Here is an 18,693-nt window from a genome sequence, read left to right as displayed (position 1 = left end):
CTGACGTCCTGATGTCAGACAAATGCGCCTTGACCGACGTCAGCCTTATACTTTGGTATTCGGGCCGACTGGGACAGCGGACTACCCAAGTGTTAGGACTGCAGCAATGTGGGATGAAGAACATCAATGACTTTCTTGGACCTGGATGTCATAACTCTGTTTATAAGTTGCACAACATAGAATGATTTCTTCACTACTGTAGACATGTGATGGTCAAAGATTAGATTACTGTCTGTGTGTGTCCTCTTAGGGGTGTAGTGTCAATATGATAGTTAACCAGGGATGGATGACTTTCAGAAGGATACTATTATGCATTTCTTGGCATTTAGTTTTAGTCCATGACTCTGATACCAGTTATTTGTCTTTGTCAGCCCTTCTTGGAGAACATGAGTGTCAGTGGGGGATTCTATGACTGCTTCTAATTTGCAATCATCAGAAAACTTAGTCAGCAAGAGGTCACTAACATTGGCCTTGATTTCAGAGAATTAAATTCCAAACAGGAGAAGTCCTAGGACCAATCCTGAGGAACTCCTTTTGTGACTGGCTTCTTTGTAGAGGTAAACTCCCCAATTCAAACTTCTTGGGTCCCCCAATTTAAACTTCTTGTGTCCGGACAGTGAGCCAGCTGGCCATCCACTGGGTGACATAAGGGTTTATACCTAACCTCTTAAGTTTGTCAATAATGCCAGTGTGAAGTATTGTGTCAAATGTCTTGGCCAGGTCAAGGTAGGCAGTGTGAACCATTCTGCCCGCATCCATTGCTTTAGTGACCTTCTCAAAGAAGTCCATCAGGTTCAGTAGGCATGACCTGCCCTTGATGAAACCAAACTGGGTTGGGCCCAGTGTCTGGAGGTTTCTTTTATCATTACTGTCCATTTCCATGATGATTCTTTCCATGGATTTGCATACGAGTCTAGTGAGAATTATGGGTATGTAGTATCCAGGGTCTGTAGATAACCCAAGTCCAAAAATGAAACCCAGCACACAGGAAAGATGGAAATTTTGAAAATTTATTGTGGCAAGCTCCATAAATAAAATATCCACAGCAAACCGGTTTCAGCTGAAAGTTCAAGCCTTCTTCAGTGCAAAAAGTATATTCATCAGAGTAGACCCTAGTACCTGCTTATATATGTGTGCATAAATTAGCCAAAAGGGCTTAATACCTTAGAGTGTTTAATCATTAGTCAAACAGTAGTCAAACAATCCAAAGCTGAAATTAGCTTAACTCATTCAGGCCTGGTCTAAATAGAGCACCTAGCCTGATTATCCAAGAGGATTCCTTATTATTTAATATATTATGCCAACCGGCTTTGGATGTCCTATTCATTTGTAGTTTATCAATGATGGTAAAAGTAAATTTAGCAGTTTTATGTACTAAGGTGTGTTTGTAAAGGGCGTTTGAGATTCTTTTATTTCTAATTTCACTTAGATGTTCACTGATACGATGTCTAAAAGGTCTGGACGTTTGTCCAACATAAAATGAAGAACAGATACAGGTGGCTAAATAGATGATCCAATCGCTACTGCAATTGCCAAAACATCTTATTTGGTAAAGTTTAGATGTGCTGCAACTAGTAAATTCCTTGGTTTAAAATATGTGTGAACAAGCACTACAATGACCACAAGGAACACAACCTGTTAATATAGCACCAAATAAAGTTTTTTGTAAAGTGATAGGTGGGTTATGGCGTTTATAGTGAGTTAAATGTGAATTTATTGTTCTACCTCTTCGATAAGAAAATGAACATAGAGTCAAGTATTCCGTTCAATTGGTCATGGGCCAACAAAATGTCCCAATGATTGTTGATAATGTTTTTGAACCTATACGTATTGGCCCCAAAGGTGGTCACTAGCCTAATGGGTTGTGATTTCTGTGTACTGTCATGACTAGTTCTGTCCTTATATTCTAAAAGTTGAGATCTATCTATTTGATCCACTTGGGTTATAGTCCGAGAGATACAATCCTTACGGTATCCTCTGGTAAGCAATCTGTTGGTTAGATCCTGTTGGCATGTTTGAAGGCTTTGTTCGTAGGAACATATATGTTTAGTGCGTAGATATTGTGACTTTGGAATGTTGTTGATGATGTGGTGAGGGTGATGACTAGAAGCATGTAATAGGGTATTGTATTCTGGAAATTTCCTAAGTACCTGAGTCTCTAAAGTATGATCATCCTGTCTGGTGATGGTGACATCCAAAAATATAATTTGCTGGTACTCAATGTGTAATGTAAACTGAATACCTCCATTTGTTCTCATTAAGATATTGGATAAATTCATGCACATATGATTGATCACCCCGTCACACCATCCAACAATCACCCAAATAACGCCTCCAAATATCCAGCTGATCGAGAAAAAGATTATTACTATCATCATATATTAACTGTTCCTCCAAAAAGCCCATAAACAAATCAGCATAAATAGGAGCGAAAGATGCTCCCATTGCTGTGCCATGAACCTGCCAGCATGCTTTACCTTGGAATTGGAAAACATTTTTAGTTAGTACATGTTCAGTTAAGGATAGAAGGAGTGTACTGAAACCAGGGGTGTAGAACTGTGTTCATTTTCTTATCGAAGAAGTAGAACAATAAATTCACATTTAACTCATTATAAACGCTAGAACCCATCTATCACTTTACAAAAAACTTTATTTGGTGATACATTAACAGGTTGTGTTCCTTGTTGTCATTGTAGTGCTTGTTCACACATATTTCAAACCAAGGAATTTACTAGTTGCAACACATCTAAACTTTACCAAATAAGATGTTTTGGCAACTGCAGTAGCGATTGGATCATCTATTTAGCCACCTGCACCTGTTCTTCATTTTATGTTGGACAAACGTCCAGACCTTTTAGACATCGTATCAGTGAACATCTAAGTGAAATTAGAAATAAAAGAATCTCAAACGCCATTTACAAACGCACTTTAGTACATAAAAAGTACAGTTTTGTACCTACCATAAATGTAGATGTTCGAGGATCCCCATTGCTGCAGTCCTTACTATTGGGTATAGTCCGCCGTCCAGTCGGCCCGAATACCAGAGTATAAGGCTGACGTCGGTCAGGGCGCATTAGACTGACGTCAGTACGTCAGGGTACTAATGCGCATGACCGACGTCATATCCTCAGTCTTTTCTTGCCCCAGATGTCAGAAGACCCTAAAAAGACAAGGCCCAAAATACCTGCACCAAAAATATGTACAATACATACAAGAATATATACAAAAATATCAGCATGTAACCTCACCTACACAACCATCCCTAAACACAGAGGGAAGGAGGGAGGTAAATTGGACTGCAGCAATGGGGATCCTCGAACATCTACATTTATGGTAGGTACAAAACTGTACTATGTTCTTCGTTCCCCATTGCTGCAGTCCTTACTATTGGGTAGAATCCCAAAGCAGAGGTAAGGGAGGCTGGCAAATCATAGAGAAGCAGGAGCTGACAACATGCCTTGCAAAACAGCTGTGGCAAAACCAGCCCTAGACTTAGAGTAGATAGGAAGGTGATAATGCTTAGAGAAAGTATGCACTGAACTCCAAGTAGCTGCTTCCAAAATATCCTTAGTTGCCACCCCCCTTAGAAATGCTGTTGAAGTGGCAGTAGCTCTAGTGGAATGCGGCCTAATCCCAGCTGGAATCTCCTTGCCATGATGGGAATAACAAAATGCAATGCAAAAGCCAATCCACCTAGAAATAGTTTGTTTTGACACAGGCTTGCCCTGAACCCAAAGCAAAAGAAACAAACAACTGCTGAGACTGCCTAAAATCCTTAGTCCTGCTTAAATAATAGCAATTGCGTGTGTACATCTAAAGTGTGCAAAATCTTTTCCCCTTGATTTTGGGGTCTGCATAAAAAGTAGGCAAATGAATAGTTTGGTTTAAAGCCACACTAGAAACCACCTTAGGCATAAAGGAAGGATTAGTACGTAATGATACCCTGTCCTTATGGAAAATCAAAAGGGCTCTACTGCCATAAGGGCCTGCAACTCAGACACCCTTCTTGCAGAAGTAATAGCCAACAGAAAAGCAGTCTTCCATGACAAGTATTTCAATTCAGCAGTAGCCGCAGGCTCAAAAGGTTGTAGAGTAAGTTTTTCCAACACAAAATTGAGGTCCCAAGCAGGAGTAGGAGCTCTACGTGGGGTCTTATATTCTTTGCCCTCTAAGAAACTGCTTGAACAAAGGATGCGAAAACAATGGTGGGTCACAATCACAGTGAGCTGAAATTGCTGCAGCATGAATCTTAATGGAAGAGAAGGACAAACCTTTGTCCAATAACTCAGTAAGATATTGAAGAGCCACACTCAAATTAGGCTCAGAAATCTCCAAATTCTTTGCTGTACTCCAAAATAAAAATCTCTTCCATTTTTCTGCGTACACTTTCCTTGTACTAGGTCTTCTAGCTTCCATAATCACATTTAAAACTTGTTGAGGAAGGTGAGACCTGCTGTGTTTCAACACAGAATATGCCAGGCTGTTAGATGAAGAGAGTGAAGCTTGACATTGAGCAGATGACCGTCCTTCTGAGATAACAGATGAGGAATCAGAGGTAAAGGCCATGGAGGCTTCCTTACCAGACTCCGTAGTAGTGGGTACCAGTGTTGCGAGGCCAATCTGGAGCTATCAAAATCATCCTTGGCCTGTCTTGTCTGACCTTTAATAGTACCTTTGGAAGAAGAGGCAGAGGAGGAAAGGCATACACATGAAGGTTTTTCCAACTGAAAGACAGAGCATCCACTTTCCAAGCTGTGTGATGAAACCCTTTGTGCAATACCGTGCCAGCTGGGGGTTTAGTGGAGAAGCGAACAGATCTATGTCTGGAGTTCCCCATGACACTGTCAATTTTTGAAATACATGAAGATCCAGTTTCCACTCGTGGGGATCCATGATTTGTCTGCTTAACACATCTGCTAAGGAGTTCTGTGCTCCCGGCAGAAACCTTGCCTGAAGAGTTAGTTGCAAGCTTAGCGCAGTCTCTCATAAAATCATTGCTTGCCTGCATAGAGGATAAGAATGTGTTCCCCCTTGCTTGTTGATGTACCACATGACAGTTGTGTTGTCTGTTAGAATCAACACCTGCCCTGGAAGAAGTAACTCCTTGAAAGCCATTAATGCAAACTGGACTGCTAACATCTCCTTCATGTTGATATGTAGATGCTGTAGTCTGGCAGGCCACTTGTCTTGTATCCACTTTCCATTTAGATGAGCTCCCCAAGCAATGTCCGAGGCATCTGTCGTTAAAATCTGACTCGCCTCTGGCGGGTCACAGAGAGTCCCTTGTTTAGGTGACATTCCTGAGCCCACCACAAAATTCTTTTTGAAGGCAAGGTATTATTTGAATGACAGTGTCCAAATCCTGGCAGTGCTGTGTCCATACATTTTGAGATACCATTGTAGCTTCCTCATATGCAGTTTGGCATTGGGAAGCACCAGAATACAAGATGCCATGAACCCTAATGCTTGAAGGACTGTCCTTGCAGTCAGCACGGATTGATGAGATAGTTGATGGAAGTAAAGTGATAGACTCTTTTGTTTGTCCGGGGTTAAAAAGGCCATCTGGGCTGCTGTATTCAGTCTCACACCCAGAAAGCACATGTCTTGAGAGGGTACTAGACTGGACTTTATTTCGTTCACAGAATACCCTAGGCATCTTAGCACTGCTATAACATATTCCAGATGCTGTAGAAGGTCTTCCTTTTCTTGAGCCAGAATCAGGCAGTCGTCCAAGTAAGGATAGATTTGAATTCCTTGAAGCCTGAAGTAAGCTATCACTGGAGCCAGAACCTTTGTGAATACTCTGGGCGCAGTAGATAAGCCAAAGGGCAATGCAGAGAACTGATAATGAGAATTTCCAGCTCGAAACCGCAGATACTTCCTGCAACTTAGCCTTATAGGCACATGAAGGTAAGCTTCCTTGAGATCTAAAGTTACCATCCAGTGATCTTTGCCCAGCAGAGGTAAAAGCTGTTGTAACGTCAACGTCTTGAACTTGGGAATGTCCAGAAAAGTGTTGAGGAGAGATAAATTCAAAATTGGTCTCCACGTGTTCCCCTTCTTTGGTACTAGGAACAGGCGAGAATAAAATCCTAGGCCCCTTTCTGATACAGGGACTGGCTGAATGGCCCCCATCTGGAGTAACTGAGAAACTTGCTTGTGAGCCTCTTTTCTTTGTGGAGGAGGAACGTCTGGCATGCCTTTGAAAGGGGGCATTGTATGGAAATAAAATCTGTAACCGTGGTGAATGATATCCAACACCCATTTGTCTTGAGTAATTAAATCCCAATTTTCTTTGAAAAGAGACAGTCTTCCTCCCAAAGGAGCTGCCAGGCGAGAATCTACTGGCAGCTGAAAAACAGGTCATTGGGTCTGTTTACGAAAGGACTGACCCTGCCCTCACCAGAAGTCTGAGCAGGTGAGCTCCTGTTCTAGGCCTAAAGAACCTTGAGCCCTGCCCCTACCACGTCTAGACCTACCCCTAGACTGGGAATCATAAGCAGGATATGTCCACCCCTTAGTAGGCCAATTTCTACTAAACTTGGTGGCTGCACCTGCAAAAATCTTTAACAGTTTGCATAGACTTAGCTTTGTCCTCCATTTTCTTTAAAACTGCTTCCACAGGCGATCCAAACAACACATCAGACTGTAAAGGAGCATCCAAAATCCTTGTCTTAACATGCTCAGCTAAATTCTGATCCCTCAACCAGGCATGCCTGCGAAGAACAGAACTAGTAGCAGCCACCCTCGAGGAGGCCTGTACAGCATCAAAACCACATTGCAAAGAATGCTTACCCACTTGTTCAGACACATGAACCAAATCCAGCAACTCTTTACACTCAATACCTTCCGCCAAAGCATCCACCTTAGATTTTAATTGTGAAAGGAGATAATTCTGATATTTTAGCATGTGAAACTGACAATTCAACGCTCTCATGGCTAGAGTGGAAGAAGTATACACTTTCTTTCCCCACCTATCCAAAGCCCTTGCCTCTTTATCAGTGGGAACAGGATTTTTAACCACAGAAGCCTTAACACCTTTAGGCCCTTGAGAAATAGTTTCTGGGTCCGCCCTAGGACTCTTAAACAAATACTTATGAGCTTCGGGCACCCTATAATACCTATCAGGCTTAACTGGAGCAGGAGGCAAAGAGTCAGGGTTCAGGGAAGCCTCTGCAAAAACATCTTCCACCACATTCAACACAGGAGGAATAGCTAAGGGCCTATGCTGGGGTAAAACAAGAATTCCCTAAGCCTTTTCCTGGAATCAGAGTAATCCTGGCCTTCCCATTTAAAGTGCTCTCTCATGGAATGCAGAGTCTCTGAAAATGAGAAATCCTCAGGAGGAGAAGCTGTAGGAGTGGAATCATCCACATCAGAATCAGAATAAGTAGGATACTCCTGCAAGTCTTCCAGAAGACTCTGAAGCCTCTGAACACTGTTCAAAACTATCAAACTCGGTTCCACCCTAGGCCTCTTATCAGGAGGGGCATAGAACCTCTAATCATAGTAATCAAATCTTCTGCCATTTTAAGCATATGTTTCTTAGGTACAGAACCCGAAATGCTAGGAGAAGCCCCCACTGAAGCTGAACTTGGCCTACCTCTCAAAGAAGTTTTGGCAACAGAAGGAGAGGCTCTAACTACCTTGGGAAGAGAGGGAAGAACAGTTACCTGAGAAGCCCCTCAGCCTGGCCTACCTCCTGAGAAGGCACATCCTGTAACAGTAAAGTTTCTGCCTGAGACTCCATGGAAACTCCTGGCAAAACCTCTGGCTCCACTGAGCCTTCTAAAGAACCGACGTCCGGGACTGCCGGTTCATCAACCCTAGGCTTCGCTGTTTTGTCCTTGCGCTTCTTAGACGAAGCGGGCGCGGAGCATCCCGCGGCATTTTATAATTGCAACGCTTCCCAAACACTAACCTGGCACAGTCTAACCTCCTCTTAATAGTGCGTTTGTTAAACCTAGCACAAGAGCGGCAACCAACAACGTCGTGCTCAGGCCCTAAACAAGGTATACACAAGGTATGGTAATCCCTATGAGGTATCTGTTTCCCACAAGAAATACAGTTATTCACTTTTTCTGACATCCGGTTAAATACTGAGGCAAGAAAAAACCAAAATGTTCCCCAACGGGGTACTTAGCCAACTCTGTTTCGGTCTGAAACTCCGGTTTCGGAAATATTTCATAACGCCAACCTGCACTCGCAAAACTGCTTCTGCATCGGACCATGCGGCAAAAAAGACAGAGGATATGACGTCGGTCATGCGCATTAGTACCCTGACGTACTGACGTCAGTCTAATGCGCCCTGACCGACGTCAGCCTTATACTCTGGTATTCGGGCCGACTGGACGGCGGACTATACCCAATAGTAAGGACTGCAGCAATGGGGAACGAAGAACATCTGCTAAATTTACTTTTACCATCACTGATAAAATACAAATGAATAGGACATCCAAAGCCGGCTAGCATAATATATTAAATAATAAGGAATCCTCTTGGATAATCAGGCTAAGTGCTCTATTTAGACCAGGCCTGAATGAGTTAAGCTAATTTCAGCTTTGGATTGTTTGACTACTGTTTGACTAATGATTAAACACTCTAATTAAGGTACTAAGCCCTTTTGGCTAATTTATGCACACATATATAAGCAGGTACTAGGGTTTGCTCTAATGAATATACTTTTTGCACTGAAGAAGGCTTGAACTTTCAGCCAAAACCGGTTTGCTGTGGATATTTTATTTATGGAGCTTGCCACAATAAATTTTCAAAGTTTCTATCTTTCCTTTGTGCTGGATTTCATTTTTGCACTTCTGTTAATTATGGTTTAATCCGTGCACTCAGTCTACCCTGCGTATTTTTGGTTCAGTCTGTAGATAACCCACCTTTCTGCAGTGGGATAACTGTTGCTGTTCTCCATTTATGAGGCATGAAGCCTGTTTGGAGGCTACAATTAAATGGCAATTCCAGAGGGCCCAACTGGTCATGTTTCATGCTATTTAGAAGGCTAGATGCACAACTTGAGGTGGCGCTTGCACACTGTAAAGAAATAAAGTTGGTATTGCTGAGCTGCTCTGTGCACAGCTTAATACTTTATTTGGTTGATCACCATTTCTTCTCTTGTTCTCGGTCTCTTCCCATATGTCCACCAAGAACAATGCCATTCCATTATCCACCACCTTCATTAGTTCTGGTACCAGCAGTTGTAGACCTTCTGTTGCCATTAAAAATGCTGCCTGTCAATCGACAATACCCCACCCACTGTGGTCCCTCTCTGGCCATTCCATTTTGCAAAATGCGAGTAACAGAAACATCACAGCACCTACTGGATGCTTAGTAGCACTGTGCAAGTGTGAAACCTGGTGATGGTAGAGATGGGGTCAGATTAACCATCTTCTTATTAAAGCTCAAATGTGCAACAAGAGGGATCACGAATGCTGAGATAATCAGCCAGGCACTCAACAGGAGGGCACCTGTAGCTGACAAAATGCACCAAAATCAACTGCAAGAATAAAGAAGTTGCAATCTCAGTGGGTAGTAGAAACTCCAATGCCATCAGCAGCACAGCAAACAGAATACAGCAAAGAAAGAGGCATTGCTATAGTGCTAAACTACAAAGTGACTGCAAAATTCTCTTTACAGAAGTGGTGGTTCACTGAATCAAAAAGACAAGACAGTTTTTGCAGCATTCTCACTGACACCATAGGCTGCACATTAACAACTTGAGAAACTAATGTCATGCTCCTTCACTTCTGCTCTACTGCTGAAATGTGTACACAGGAAAAGCAGATAAGCTATTTAATGAAAATACTGCACATCTCCTTTAAAAATATATACTGACAGAAGATGGGTGGGCCACATTTATTAAAATGTCAGCCCCTCTCAGAAGTTACCTGCCTTCTAATGATTTGTACATACTTCTCACTACAACTCTAAGGGAAATACTGAAACAACTTTATAGAAGTAGAACGTTAAATGTAAAGACCTAACTCAAACCTATTTTTTATTTTCACAGTTTTGCAATTAATAACAGTACAAAGCTAACACGTTTTCACAAAGCTGTGTCTTATGTGTTCTTGTACCACTGTAACTCCAAAACGACGGTTTATCCATTTTTCGAGTAATGATCACTGTGAGACCATCCTCATTCACACACACACACACACACACACACACACACACACACACACACACACACACACACACACACACACACACACACACACTCTGTCATACCACATCTTGCTAACAGTAGGGTTACCCAATCACTAGTTGATCTACCGTGTAAGCAGCACAGCACCATCAACTGCCTGTTGATTTAACAAGTTTCCACTTCTCTCTCCATCACAAAAACTCAATCAGTATTTCTGGGAATGGCAGTCTCTATTTGCAATCACTGTAGTGATACTAACCAGCACATAGTGACTACTGATTTTAAGTTAACTGTTTTACTATTTAGATATAAACTAAAACAATTTTTCTTCATTACTTATTACTAACATTTTTTTAAATGTTTACTGCCCTGTGAAACTTACACACTGGACCACCCCTAAAAAAGTCCCACAGATCAGTGAGAGTTTGTCACTATACTACAAATTAACTCACTAATCTAAGACTGATCCACACCATCAAAAGAGTATACAAATTTTGCATTGCAATTGACAACATACCTAAACTTTTGTGAATGTTATACTCCTTGAAGGCTTGTGGAGCCGAGACGTCAGAGTGTGTTTTAAAATAAATTACCTGTGGATTACTAGCTGGTGGTTCTATTTTCTTCTTTGGTGTTTTCAATAGTGTGGTGTTGCTGTAATTTGCTTGGTCCAGGATGGCTACTGATCCCAATGTGGACCTGCCTCGTTTATTTCGTGACTGTAGTGGTGAAGGAACACAGAAGTCACTTGAAAGTTTTTTTCAGCTAGGTGACCGTCGGAATGTTTCCGGTAATGTTATGAGTTTACCCAATAACCAAACTACTACTAATGATGCTAATAACATAGTGACTGTACCTAATGTGTGGAAAAAATTGGAAGAAGATCGTAATAAAAGATACAATAATTCATTTGCAGCGGTTGGCCGTAAAATTACTTCTACCTTGTCAGCAGAAAATAAAACGTTATGTGAGGAACTTGAAAAGCTTATGTTCAAAGAAACAGCTACTTTTTTTAATATTCAGAGTTTACAGAGATACACTGAGCTAGATATCTCTCCTCGGGGTCTACGAGCATACAAAGACCCTTCGTTACCATTTAATATGGACAATGTCACAGATAAAGTTTTTCATCAGCGATGGGTTACTGCCACTCGTAAGTGTACAATGGAGTGGATATCCATTCTGTTGGAAAGGGATAGATTAAAACAAAATGAACTGAAAGAACAAATCAAGAAAACATGTTCATCATTGACAAATAATTTAAGTTATGAATATTCAGATAAATTTCTGTGTGACATCAATAACAAATGGAAATCTTATGAGGGTGATATTGAGCGGAAAAAAGTCAAATTGCTTCATGATTTGTGTGACTATGACAACGGGAGGGCCTTTGTATCTCGAGCCAATCAGAAAAGGTATGGGAGACGCATACACTTTCAGGAAGAGGGAGAACACCCGAATACATCATTCTCCAATTCAGAAGGGCTGAATTCAGCCGGAGAAGACGAAAGGGATGAATATCCACGATTGCCGAATGCACAGCAGGGTGAACAGTTTCAACACATTTTTCGGGGGAATAATGATAATGGCCCAAAAGGAGGTCCCCAAGGGAGAAAAGAGAGAGAATCCCGCCATGGACAGTTTAAAGATGGACAGCAACAGCATTACTTTAAAAGAGGTAAATGGTGATTTACCTGTGATGAATAACTGCAACAGTTATGTTATTAATTTATCTGGTTATACTCTGAATAACAGGGAGTATAATGTGCTTAATTGTGGTATTAAATTTGTGCCGACTGTTATTCTAAGACTGCATGAGTTTAAAACCGATTTGTTTTGCTTTTTTAGAAAGTTACATTTGAAAATTTTTTTAGTAGTATAAATGTTAGTGGTTCTCCAATAGAGGGCGATAAAAGTGTGGATGAAATGAACAGTGATAGCTTTTACTCTTGTTCTGAGGAAGAATATAATGCCTATACACTGTTCGATACTAGCAAAGTAATTTACAAAAGCAAATGTATGCCTCCAATATTAAATGAAAATGTTCAGCATGTTCATTTGATGCTACAGTTTGCAAAAGAGAAATAATTTGCTGACTTTAAAAACGTGGGGTTTAATATAACGAAAGAAGAATGGAAAACTTTGAAAATTTTAAGTGAAAGGAAAGATATTATTTTGAAACCTGCAGACAAAAGGAAACAAGTTAGTAATTATGTTCAATATTTAAACATGTGTAATGAACATTTAAAGGACGGTAGTGTATATGAACATGTGGAATTAAGAGTATACAAAGAAGCTATAGATAAGTACACCAATTTACTCAAAAAAAGGTAGTAGGTTGAGCTACTTTTCTGACAAAGATATCAAAAAGAAGTTTGGAGTGGAAGGATGTGAGATGGCTCTATTTTATTGCCTTCTTAAGATACATAAATCCTTAACAAATCCTCCGGGACGTCCTATAGTATCCGGAAGGAAATATTTTTTGTATAAAATGGGCCAATTTCTCCATTTTCACCTATTACCTAAAGTTAAATTGCTGCCAGCCTATATTCAAGATGTGTTTGATTTTTTGAACAAAATTAAGACAGTTCAATGGGGGGGGGGTGAGAATGTATTGGGTTACCATTGATGTAAAAAGACTTTACACCAAAATAAATCATGATTTTGGGTTAGAATCCATAAGATTTTTTGGGGGGCCAAAGTCCATCTACTGAATATATTGTAGAGCTGTTGGATTTTTGTCTTAAACATATTTTTTTTTAATTTGGAGAAGCTCTGTAAAGACAGAAAAGTGTAACCGCAATGGGGGCGGCTTTTACCCCTCATATGCCAACCTTAGCTTGGGCTTACTCGAAAATGAATATATATATATATATATATATATATATATATATATAAATATATAGAAGTGAATTCTTTCACAGATATGTTAAACTTTACTACAGATTTATTGACAATCTAATCTTCCTGTGTGAAGATGGTGAAGAGGAAGTAGAAGGATTTAATAAGATGTTAGGAAATAATAGGTTTGGGTTAGAGTTTAATGGTCTGAAAGTTGGAAAAATGTATCTTTCCTGGATGTGAATTTAGATGGTAGTAACAATAAGTCCATTCAAACTAGTGTCCATAGAAAATTTTTAGTGGACTACAATACATAAGGGCAGATAGTTGTCATCCGACCCATACTATTCATTCCATGCCCTTTGGGGAATTTATTTGCATTTTTAGACTATGCAATAATGAATCTGATTATAAAAGGGAAATGTGCAATGCAATTAATATGTTCAAAATGAGAGGGTTTGATCAAGAATTATTAGAAGAAAGTTGGAATAAATTCTTAAAAGAATATGTTTTATAGCCCACTGTTAAGAGATGTACACAAAGATATAAAATAAATAATAAAATTAAAAAACAGGAAAATATATATTTTATTACTACTTTTAGTAGCATTAGTGTTATAGTTAAAAACTTATTAATGTATTATTGGGAGTATATTTTATGTACAAATGATTCTTGTTTGCATAAATTAGGGGCCCCTATTATGTCATTTAGGAGGGGCAGAAATCTTACAGATTTATTAGTGTAAATGTATATGCTCTGAAGTGTTCTTGCAACAAGTTTTATATTGGAAAAACAAAAAGAGCATTTAAAACTAGATTATTAGAACATGTTAGGGACATAGTTAATAAGAGGGAGGAAAGTGCAATAGCTGTGCACTTTAATAAATTTCTCAATGGTAATGTTAATGATCTGAAAGGCACAATTTTGGAGAAAATTTACACATATGATGATGAAAATGAACTAAAAAATAAATTGCTTTTTAAAGAGTCTACTTAAATTTTAAAGTTTGGCACATTGTCCCCTAAGTGGTTAAATAATGAAATTAATTGGATTTTTTTGTGTAATGTTTTATTGAAAGTCAATAATTTATGTTTAATTGTATAATTAATTAATTGGTAGGTGTATATAGGCAGGCAACATTTTGTGAATGTTATACTCCTTGCAGGCTTGTGGAGCCGATACGTCAGAGTGTGTTTTAAAATAAATTTCCTGTGGATTACTAGCTGGTGGTTCTATTTTCTTCTTTGGTGCTTTCAATAGTGTGGTGTTGCTGTAACATACCTAAACTCCCCCAAAAGTTGAAAGAACACATTTTCACAGCAATAACATTTACAGTTATCAACCCTAAGGATAACACAAAAGTACTTACCACTTAAATTCAGGGACTGACAAGACTTACATGATCATGCCAATGTCATCTACTGCAGTAAAAATTGCTCTGTGTTCACTTCTAAAACTGGACTGAAAAGTAAAGACTTCACTTTGTGAACTCACCTCTCTGAACCGTACAGTTCCCAGGCTTTTGAGATTCCTTCAGCAATGCCCTTTGATGGATTATTGTCTGGCAGCCTTGAAACGTCATCATATTTGTCTAAAAGATGAAGTATATGCCTAGTAAAACCAAATAAATAAAAAGATTGTTAATATGACATTAAAGACAGGTCTTATGAATAAATATGTGATGTAAAGTTAAGCATCCTACACATATAACATTCTAATGGAATGATGTAAATCTGAATGGTGACTTTTAAAATGATATAACAAATTTTTAAGGTGAACTTCACCCTCCCAGTTAAAGCTTCATCTGCACTTCACCCACACATCCAGATTCACAGCACAATACAGTAATATGAGATACTCACCATAACCCCCGACATCTGACTTCACTTCCAGCTCTGCAGTAAACACAACTGAGTTTAAATACTCAGCAAGGGTTTACAAACCAGTTGTATATTCTACCAACCAGGAACAGCAACTCCAACCTCCCAATTACTAAACAGCTGCCTGAGCTGGAAATTATGTACCTCAGTAGGTCTCTGGTTGTCAACCAGGCTACAGGGGAGTAACCACTTAGGTAAGGAGTAAGGACTCTGAAGGAACCAACCATATTAAGGCAGTAGCATCTGCCCCACCATTAAAATAAATACAGCATGTGTACACAAGTCAGTCTGTACTACAGTCTCTTCCAAATGCTAAAAATAAAGTTAAATATATAATATAGTTAAGGTATCACATAAAAATGCATTATATTTCCTTAACTTCTGTCTAAATAGTAATAACTACTGGATAGAAGAACAATTTTTATTTATGCTCCATATGGAACCCTTCCCATATAATATTACCTAAAGAACACTGGTTAATAAAGACCCTAAGTCTTAAGACTGACTTGATGCATTCTTTTCACTGTAATCTTGGTCCCCCTATGTGCATTGTATATTGTGTAAATATGCACCTTCTCTGAGTACCTCATGTACATATATTGTACTAGTACTATAAGATTTGTGATTTCCTGACTGTACGAGATTGTATTGCATTTAACTGTTTTTGCCTTTTATATGTTAGCATTCTACCACTTGTTATCCGACTATTTTTGCATTCAACTGCCATGCCTGCTAGAAATGTCAGCATTCTACTCATTGTTACTCTACTCAATGTTATTCTACTCATTGCTATACCACTCGTCGCTATTCCACTCGTTGCTATTCCACTCGTTGCTATTCCACTCGTTGCTATTCCACTCACTGTTTTTCTTGTTGTGTCTTTCGGCTTTTCCCGGTTAGGGGTCGCCACAGCGGAACTCCAGTCCGCTAATGATTGGCAGTTGATTTTTACATGCTGAGTTGCCAACCCTAACGCACAACCTTCAACGAAGGTACGCCCATTCACGCATGTCTCCACGCAGAAAATGCTCTAGCTGAGAGTCGAACCAGACAGCGTCTTACTGTGAGGCGACAGCGCTACCGCAGCACCACCACCGCGGATTTCTACTCACTGTTATTCTACTCGTTGCTATTCTACTCAATGTTATTCTACTCGTTGCTGTTCTACTCGTTGTTATTCTACTTATTGCTATTCTACTTATTGTTATTCTTTAATAACCATGTATTCACATTGTAACTTCTTGGAGCTTTTCTTTCCAGGACTCCGCTGAAAATGGACACTAGCTGTCTAGTTGGATTATCCTGGTAAAACAAATGTTAAATACAACAAAAAAACTGTCTTTCGGCTTTTCCCGGTTAGGGGTCGCCACAGCAGAACACTGGTCCGCAATGATTGGCAGTAGATTTTTACGTGCTGGCTTGCCGGGCCTAACGCACAACCTTCAACGAAGGAACACCCATTCACGCATGCCGACACACAGAAGACGCTCTAACTGAGAATCGAACGTGCAACGTCTAACTATGAGGCGACAACGCTACCACAGCACCACCAATGTTAAATACAATAAAATAAAATAAATAAATTCAGTTTATAATTCTGGCCAAGTCACTGTATGCAAATCTCAGTGGCTTATACTGCTTTCAAGAAATTATCTCAATTTGTTGTTCTTCTAGGCTGCTCTTACTCCCACTACCACCAAGTAGAATTGGGTCTGAAACATAATTAAATAGACTTCTCGACAGAGTCATAACAAAACTGAATAAGGCTTGCATTATAACTAGAAAGCCAAACAGATGCAGTACATTTACCAAAAGGGTACCCTAATTCAAAGCTGGATCCAGCACTATGCAACCTAGGCAGTTGCTTCGGACCTGTTTTGGCTTGGGAGGCTGAACAAAAAAAAAAAAAAAAATCATTTATACATAAAAGGCCAAAAGATGTCCGTAAAACCTGAAGGGCTTTAGGACCTCATGGGAGACTTCTGAAAAAAAAAAAAAAAAAAAAAAAAAGAACATCAAGACTTGTAAACCTCCAGTGCTGCCAGATTTGAAAGTTAAGCAATCACAGTGGGAGATATGATGACATGGACTGACGCCAGCTTGCTGGAAGTGTAACATCCAAATGTTTGCACCATGAGAGATTTTGCGTGCGTTTGTGACATCCTAACATTTGCACCACAGGAGATTTCCAGAGCAGGACTCTGTGTGGATAGCTAAGCAAGCACAGTGGGAGAAGACAGAGCACCGAAACACAGAGTGTAAGGTCTGTTCTGCAGCTGAAGCCAGACTGGGAGATTTGATGGTCAAGGGCTGATGCCAGAGTGCTGAAATGGCGAGTATAACATGCACCACAGCCAAGATTTGATAGCTAAGAAGTGATGCCAGAGCGCTGGAAAACATGGTGGGTGTGGGTGTGTGTGTGTGTGTGTGTGTGTGTGTGTGTGTGTGTGTAAAAATGCCCCAGATAGGCTGGCTTTGCTCAGGATTCAAATCCTGAGCCTTGAAAATTGGCAAGACAGTGCTGTAAACCTTCACACCAACAACTGCTGGTTCTTATTCATTTACTTATTTCTTTTTTCATTTTTGTAAATCTCTGAGGATTACAGCCTATCAATGTCAGTATGTCAAGTCAGAATTTCATAGTTGTGTTATTCAGTGTCAGTGGTGCAACAGGTAGTGTACATGCCTTTAGTGCAGAAGGCTGTGGGTTCTCTTCCCTCACCAGACAGATCAACTGCTGACACTACCTGTAGCATGGAGGAATGATGTCCTCCTTTGGATGAGATGTCTACTAATTATGAACCTATTTGCTGGCTTGACAGCCATTCCCTTTTGCACATCACCAGCCCTCTTTTATAAGTAACATAGGCAATTTTATTCTTCAAGGGCTGAAGGTACTGAATTTGTAGATGAAGCATTGAAATGCAAAGTTAGTTACAGTTCTCTTTAATGTGGACTTATTCAGATGACTTTTCCTTCAGCAGAAACTGAATATTGACTATTATTAGTGGATCATGATGATAGCAGTTTGAGTGGCTTTTTATGGTTGAAACATTCTGAAATGGGGAGCCTTGTCATTATTGGTTCAAATGTTTTGTTTCACTATTTACTGGAAAAGTGTTAAAAACTGCACATTTGAAACATGCTCTTAACCTGTGGTGATGTGTTAAAGAATATCATTTGATACAATTAGGAAGGTGAATCAAAGAACACATGTATGTATCTGACACCAGTGTTCATTTTTTTATACTATTTCCTTAACTATATGCTTCATCTAAACATTTCTTTCTTTTTTCTTGGGGTGCCAATACAGTTACACTCTGAAAAGCAGGATAATTACACCTCTACCACTGTGAAAAACAAAGGTGATGGAAAAAGCCAGTAGTAGATAATGATTTGGGTACATTAACTGTAATTCAGTCATTGTCACTACACTGCCTGGACCTGCATTACACCTCAAGCAACTCATAGCCCTTCAAAACCCACACCATCAACACCCACACATAGCAGCACTAAACCCACATATGCGGAGGCCCTTAACATTAACCTGCCCAAGCAACAATGACCTCCAAAGCCGAAACGCAAACAAACACCAGTCGCAACCAAAGTGACACATAGCTCACAACACCAGTGTGCCATCCAACAACAGCCCCTAAGGCAAGACAATGTACCAAACACTTTAGTCATAGGTGACTCTATAGTCAGGCACACTGATGTCCCACTCACCAGGCTGAACAAGGAGTAAATTACAGTCAGCTGCCTGTCAGGTGCCAGGATCCGCCACATAACGCATGCACTCAAGTCACTCCACAACAAGTA

At 39.9% G+C, this 18,693-nt stretch overlaps 1 protein-coding gene across 1 annotated transcript in view; it reads right to left on the bottom strand.

The window, feature by feature from the left end:
* The window catches only part of GSS (glutathione synthetase), an 880,848-nt gene that overhangs the window by 679,410 nt on the left and 182,745 nt on the right, over nucleotides 1-18,693 (bottom strand). Inside the window, exon 5 of the mRNA XM_044090175.1 lies at nucleotides 14,489-14,605. Coding sequence (XP_043946110.1) covers nucleotides 14,489-14,605 — 117 coding nt within the window. The remainder of the gene's footprint in view (nucleotides 1-14,488; nucleotides 14,606-18,693) is intronic.

Source organism: Protopterus annectens, chromosome 12.part0 (assembly GCF_019279795.1).
Source record: "Protopterus annectens isolate FY-2018-M chromosome 12.part0, PAN1.0, whole genome shotgun sequence".
NCBI classification, from domain to species: Eukaryota; Metazoa; Chordata; order Ceratodontiformes; family Protopteridae; genus Protopterus; species Protopterus annectens.
The sequence above is the reverse complement of the archived record's forward strand: the minus strand, read 5'-3'. Positions and strand labels throughout refer to the sequence as shown.